Raw genomic sequence first — 7,343 nt, 5'->3', positions numbered from 1 at the left:
CAGCAGGCGCCCCCGTGGGGCCGGCTCCCGCCGGAGGGCCCTGACCCCAAGGCAGAGCCCAGCTCCGGGCCCGAGATGCGGGAGGTGCTGCTGGAAGTGGAGCGGCTGCGAGGGGAGAACCAGCAGCTGAGCAAGGACTACGCCCGCAAGGCCGAGGAGCTGCGGGCCACCTACGAGCGGGAAAACGAGGCCATCCGGCAGGCCATGCAGCAGTCGGTGAGCGAGGCCCTGTGGCAGTGGCAGGAGAAGGAGACCGACCTGCGCAGGAACTTCCAGGTGCAGGAGTCGGCCCTGCAGGCCCAGGTCCGGAAGCTGGAAGGGGACCTGGAGCACCGAGGCCGCAAGATCAGTGACCTGAAGAAGTACGCCCAGAAGCTGAAGGAAAGGATCCAGGTAGAGCAAGATCCCTTCCCACCTGCCCAAGGGGATCATAAACGTAGCCCCTGATTTTGCACACCTACTATGTGTCAGGCACTGTGAGGAGCACTCGACTTCTACCGAAGTGAGCTTTATCATCTCCATTGAGTCCAACCACATGTATTTAGCAAGTATTTATTGAACACCTACTATGTGCCAGGCCAGGGCTATGGGCAGGAGACACGTGGTGAGCTAATGTTGGCCCCTGACTTCAGAGAGCTTAGACTTCCAGTTTACAGATGATAAGACAAGACTGAAATTGAGAGTCTTAAGGGCTGGCCTAGCTGGGCACATATGGCTCATAAGTTTTTGAACTCAGGTCAGCCTAATTCTAGAGACCCTGCTCATTCCATAACAACTTGCCTACCCTAAAATCCTTGGGGCTTTGTATTTGTAGAGAGCCAGACCACTAAATCAGTTATGGGAGCCCCACAGACTTACAGACCCCCGCCCCTACAAGTAGCAGTGGCTGATATTCCTAATACTCCCTGAGCATTTTTTCTGTCCCAGACACTTCATCTCTTTTTAAAAATATATATATTTTATTGATTTTTTACAGAGAGGAAGGGAGAGGGATAGAGAGTTAGAAACATCATTCAGCTGCCTCCCGCACACCCCCTACTGGGGATGTGCCTGCAACCAAGGTACATGCCCTTGACCGGAATCGAAGCTGGGACCCTTCAGTCCACAGGCCGACGCTCTATCCACTGAGCCAAACTGGTTAGGGCCACTTCATCTCTTTTGATCCTCACTACAGAAAGGTTAAGTAACTTGACCAAGGTCACACAGCCAATCAGGATGAGGAGGGATTTGATGAGCCCTGGGCCACTGAATTCCAGAGACTAAGGGCTTCCCCACCATTCAGACCTGATGCTGGTTCTGTGTGCAGAGGGTGTCTCTACCCAGAACTGTAACCAGAGAAATGAGACCATCTGTCTGTTTAGGACCTGGATGTGCAGCTCAAGGAGGCTCGACAGGAGAACTCGGAGTTGAAAAGCACTGCCAAGAAACTTGGGGAGAAGCTGGCCGTGGCCAAAGACAGACTAATACTGCAGGAGTGCCACGGGGCACAGAGAACCGGTGAGACCCTGGAACGATTTCCCTGCAGGGGGAAGGTTAGCCGCCAGGTTGGGAGCGGAGTGGAGGGGCAGGGCAGTTTGATCGGCCCCACCTGGTGGGCCAGTCCGGTCCATGGAGGACACAGGTGAGCCAGCACCTCACGCTGCTGCAGGCCAGACCTCTAAAAGGTATGAATCGAAAGGACCCCTTGCTCCCAAACATTGCCCCACCAGCCCACCACCGTGCCCGCACCTGTCAGCACTGGCTTTGCCCCCACACTTAGACAACACTATACTTTTTAATATTTTCATTTATTGAGGTGATATTGGTTAATAACATACAAATTTCAGTTGTACAACTTCATCAATGCATATGTATACTCTGTTGTGTGCTCAACACCTGAGGTCTAGTTTCCTTCTGTCACCATATATTTGACTATCTTTTCCCTCTTCATCCCCCTTCTCCTCTTCATCCTCCCTCGAACCCCCTACTCCTCTGGTAACCACCACACACATTACCCTTTTAACATTATCTCACACCGTGACTTATTGAGTCTTCCCCGTAATTCTGTGAGCTGGGTGGTGTCAGCATCACATGTTACAGCTGAGGAACTGAGTCTGAGAAAGGGAAAATGGCTAGGTCAGGGCCAGCCAGACTGGTTGGTGCTTGTGTCTAAGAATATGTACAGTGGGGCCTTGACTTACGAGTTTAATTCGTTCCAAGACCGAGCTCGTTAAGGAGCTCGTTAACTCAAATTACTCTATCAACTCAATGCAAAAAGTTGGCCGAGAGACAGCTGGTATCTCAAAAAACTCGTTAGTCGGGACACTCGTAAGTCAAGGCCCCACTGTATCTGATTCCTACCCTGGGCTCCCTCATCAGAAAGTTCTCTAATACCTGCAGTGTGACCAGCTTGGCTGGGAGAGACAACAAAGGCACAGGCAGGGGCTCTGCCTGCAGGGGGCATCGAGGACAGTGACATTCCAGCCCACAGCTTTGGTTTCAGGGGCGTGGCCCAGGCTGGAGGAGGAGGCAGTGTCAGGGAAAGGAGAAACACCGGAGGCCTGGAAAGGTGCAGAGGAGGAGAGGCCCGAGCGGGAACCAGAGGGTGTGTGGAGGGTTTAGAGCAGTGGTCTCTAAAGTGGGGAATGAGTACCTCGGGCAGCGTGGCCACGAAGTTTCAATCGCATTGTACGTGCGCGCCCGCACATGGTATTTTGTGGAAGAGCCACACTCAAGGGGCCAAAGAGCTGCGTGTGGTTCGTAAGCCGCAGTTTGCTGAGCCGCAGTTTGCGGACCACTGACCTAGGGGAATAGGGGAAGAAAATGAGCAGTTTTAGTTATATTTATTTTTTGTCTTATCCTTTAAATTCCTTTTAACTTAAAACCTTTGAATGTACATATGCCCAGGAACATGTTCAGTTTTTTTAACTTTTGAAAAATAATCACAAAAATTAAAGATGAGTAGTTTAAGAAGGGAGAGCAGGACAACTATTTGAATTCAGGGTGCTGCTTGAGCAAAGGTGGCAATCACCACCTAGACCAGTGATGGCGAACCTTTTGAGCTCGGCATGGCAGCATTTTGAAAAACCCTAACTTAACTCTGGTGCCGTGTCACATATAGAAATTTTTTGATATTTGCAACCATAGTAAAACAAAGACTTATATTTTTGATATTTATTTTATATATTTAAATGCCATTTAACAAAGAAAAATCAACCAAAAAAATGAGTTCACGTGTCACCTCTGACACACGTGTCATAGGTTCGCCATCACTGACCTAGACCATGCTTGAGGGTCGGGAGGCCGAGGAGCAGGGATTACATAGGGAGTGGTGAGCAAAAGTGTTGAATAGCAGCATGGGCACTCAATGGCAGAAGGCCTCAAACTCAGACTGAGGTCAAGGCCAAGGGCATTCCAAATGATGATGAATCTTTTGCTCCTAGATGACATGAAGACGGAGCGAATTTCGGAGAATGAGGTCTTAGGGAAAGCGAACGACGTGGAAGCCTGCAGTCCCCGTCCTCAGCAGGATGAGAACCTTCCCAAGGAGCGTCCGTGTACGAAAGGAGGCACAGATACGCAGGTGTGTGTGACCCAGCCCTGGGGGTGGGGACACGGGGCTTTGCTAGAATGAGCTTCAGGTGAGAGCTCAATCCCTAACCACGATGATCAGGAAGCAGCAGGTGGCCATGGCTCTGGGGGTGGGTATTTGGGTCTGGATTCCAGCCAACTTCCCACCAACTTCATGGCGTTTGAAACTAGGAGACTGAGAATGTAGCAGAATTCTCCAAACTCCTTATCATCGACTCCTGGGAAACTGGAAACTTGCTTAGTGTCCCCTCTGTATGTTCCTAGTTCAAACAAAGAAAGCATTCTGTAGGATCCTGTACAGCAGGGTGGGGAACCTTTTTTCTGCCAGGGGCCATTTAGATATTTATAACATCATGCGCAGGCCATACAAAATTATCAGCTTAAAAATTAGCCTGCTCTACTTGGTCAAACATTTAATTAACTCACCCCTCAGGCCTTGGCAGGGCCAGACCAAATGACTTCTCGGGCCTTATACAGCCCTTGGGCCGATGTTCCCCACCCCTGCTCTATAGTATGGGCCTATCTGATCCTGTGACAATAGATACACTATTATTCCGAAGAGCCCTTTTCCGATGGAGCATAAAGTCAAGTCTCTTACAAATATCAAATATATAGTCTTATAAACTTTATTGCACCCTGTGAAACAGGCTGTAAAACCAGTACATAAACACTGTAAAAGTTGCACAGAAAAGAAATGGTGGTCCCCTGCTCATCACCCCGCTTCGCAGGTTTACGGGGCCCTCTTTTTATAGACCGAGAAAGAGGCGGGTGTGGAGGCGGAACACCTGAAGCAACAGTACGAACAGGACCTTCGTAAACTCAAACAGCAGACAGAGGAGGAGAAGAAGCATCTGAAAGAGCAGCTGGTGCGGCGCCTGGAGGACCTGGTGAAGACGCACAAGGCGGAAATCAAGTCGGTGCGCTCGTCCGCGGAGGCCGACAGGAAGCGGCTGCAGATGGTGAGGTCGCTCTCACGGATGCTCTTCCGTTTCCTCTTCTTTCCCTCCCTCTTTCCTCTTTTATTTCCCCTTTCCTCCCTCAGATGTTTGCTGAGCTCCTGTTGTGTGCGGACCTGAGCTAGTTCTCCGTACAAAGGAGGTTCGGGGTCTTTGGAGGGGATGGGACACCTGTTACCAGGAAACCCCCAGTTGGGCTCGGGCTGCCTGTCGCTGTGTCCAATAACGAAGGCGGGGTTGAATCATATTAGGCGTTTATTGAGAAGGCCAGCCACCCAAGAAGACAGTAGGGCCCTTACAAGCATCAAATCCTGCCTTCCAGCAAGATTCTGGGGACAGGATTATAAAGGGGAAGGGCATGGGGCGAGGAATGCAGGCCTGGGGGTCCGCAGACGTCAGCTATTAAAATTAGTCATCAGGCAATGAGATGATGCTGATGAGATGATGTTTTGACTCCTGGTGGGTCGGCCTGACCATGCTTATGGGTTCTGCTTGCTGAATTCACAGCTCAGTTAATGGCTTCACATAGGCCTTGAAAAGGAAACTTTAAGCCCAGCTAAGTGTGGCTCAGCGGTTGAGCATCAACCCAGGAACCAAGAGGTCATTGGTTCAATTCCTGCTCAGGGCACATGCTCAGGTTGCAGGCTCGATCCCCAGTGGGGGGTATGTGGGAGGCAGCCAGTCAATGAACCTTTCTCATCATTGATGTTTCTATCTCTCTCCCTCTCCCTTCCTCTCTGAATTCAATAAAAATATTTTTTTAAACATGAAGAGGAAACTTTAAGAAAAACATAACCCCCTATTCACATATGTATATGTGTTCTAAGATTTAAAATAATATGATTACTTTGCAGACTAATACAGGTGCTCTATTTATTAGATTATAAGTCCCCCCTATCACACCCTAAGACAGTGGGCCTGGAGCCATTGACATGGGCTAGAATTGTGTCATCTGAGCGTTTAACAGGCAAATTCAACTCCACTCAGCAAAAACTGAGAGAAATAATATGAAGCAAACACTCAGGCCTGGCTGACAGCTGGTCTCAAATCCCAGCCCTGTCACCCTCTAGCTTCATGACCAGAATGGTTATTTAACCTGGGCCCCCTCAGAGAGAAATTCTGCCAGCCTCAGCTTCCTCATGTATAAAACACAATGAAAACAGCACCCCATAGAGTACGAGGGTTAAATGAGGTGATCCGTGTGAAAAAAGCAAAGCACATGCTAGAGCCTGGGGCTGCATAAGCACGGCGTGGGTGCAGGTGCTTCGTGGAGGCCTGGCAGTGTGCGGGATTCTCAGCCTCGGGGTACTGTTCCGACCTCCCAGCAAAGGGGCGGCTTTCTGCTAAGGCGGAACGCAAAGCCTCGTCTCTCCCATTTGCTGGGAAAGCAAATAACCTACGTGAATGTTTTAGGAAAACGGTAAATATTATTGTGAACGTAAGTGGAGCGTTAATTACAGTCATCGCCCTTATCCATGAGGGACACTTCCCAAGACCCCCAGTGGATGCCTGAGACCGTGGATAGTACCGAACCCTATATACACTATGTTTCTTCCTGTGCACACATACCTAAGATAAGATTTAATGTATAAATTAGACCTGGTAGAGATGAACAACAATAACTAATAATAAAACAGAACAATTTAACAATATATTGTAATAAAAGTTACGTGGATGGCTCTGGGGCCATTATTAGGTACAATAAGGGGGACTCGAACACAAGCACGTGATAGCACGGCGTGGATCTGATGACCCAGGCGGCTGCTAAGTGACGGATGGGCGGGGAGCTTGTGCAGTGTGGAGACGCTGGACAAAGGGATGAGTCACGTCCCAGCAGAACAGAGTGAGATGGTGCAGGATTTCATCCCACTCCTCAGAATGGGACATGATTTAAAACATGAATGGTTTTATTGCTGGAATTTTTTTTTTCTAATTTGAAGTCATGTAGTGTGATACCTCCAGCTTCGTTGTTTATTTTAATCCTCACCCGAGGATATTTCCCCTTGATTTTTAGAGAGAGTGGAAGAAAGAGAGAAAGAGAGATATCGATGTGAGAGAAACACATCGCTTGGTTGCCTCCTGCACACGCCCTGACCAGGGCCTGAGGAGCCTGGGAGCCTGCAACTGAGGTACATGCCCTTGACCGGAATCGAACCCAGAACCCTTCAGTCTGGAGGCTGATGCTCTATCCACTAAGCCAAACCGGCTAGGGCAAAGAGTCTTTTTTTTTTTTCAATCCTCACCCAAGGATATTTTTTCATTGATTTTTAGGGAGAGTGGAAGAGAGAGGAAAGACAGAGAGAAACATTGATGTGAGAGAAACACATCGATTGGTTACCTCCTATACGAGCCCCAACCAGGGCCTGGGCCAGGAAGGAACCTGCATCCAAGGTACATGCCCTTGACCGGAATCAACCCACGACCCTTTGGTCCACAGGCCGACGCTCTATCCACTGAACCAAACTGGCTAGGGCACTGGAATTTGTCATGTGATATTTTTGGACTGTGGTTGACCGTGGGTGACCGAAACCATGGAAAGCGAAAGTGCAGATAACGGGGGACAACTGTATTACAAGAAAGCCTCTTTATAACCCCAGAGCCTACACCATCAACTTCAGTTTTCCCTGAAAGATGATCATATGTCACAGGAATGCCGTGTTGTGTGACAGTTAAGAGTAGTAGGTGCTCAGTACATATGTGTTGGATAAATAAATGAACTCATGAAAGGCCCAGACTAGTCCTGGGTCCAAGTCCTGACTCTCCCACTCGCTGTATGACCATGGACAGGCCATTAACCTCTCTGAAACCTGATTTTGA

At 49.2% G+C, this 7,343-nt stretch overlaps 1 protein-coding gene across 1 annotated transcript in view; it reads left to right on the top strand.

Moving 5' to 3' along the window:
- FAM184B (family with sequence similarity 184, member B) overlaps nucleotides 1-7,343 on the top strand; it is a 53,650-nt gene that overhangs the window by 13,525 nt on the left and 32,782 nt on the right. The window contains exons 2-5 of the mRNA XM_014549330.1: nucleotides 7-393; nucleotides 1,362-1,497; nucleotides 3,423-3,562; nucleotides 4,323-4,529. Coding sequence (XP_014404816.1) covers nucleotides 76-393; nucleotides 1,362-1,497; nucleotides 3,423-3,562; nucleotides 4,323-4,529 — 801 coding nt within the window. The 5' untranslated portion in view covers nucleotides 7-75. The remainder of the gene's footprint in view (nucleotides 1-6; nucleotides 394-1,361; nucleotides 1,498-3,422; nucleotides 3,563-4,322; nucleotides 4,530-7,343) is intronic.

Source organism: Myotis brandtii, unplaced genomic scaffold (assembly GCF_000412655.1).
Source record: "Myotis brandtii unplaced genomic scaffold, ASM41265v1 scaffold547, whole genome shotgun sequence".
Lineage (NCBI taxonomy): Eukaryota > Metazoa > Chordata > Mammalia > Chiroptera > Vespertilionidae > Myotis > Myotis brandtii.
The sequence above is the reverse complement of the archived record's forward strand: the minus strand, read 5'-3'. Positions and strand labels throughout refer to the sequence as shown.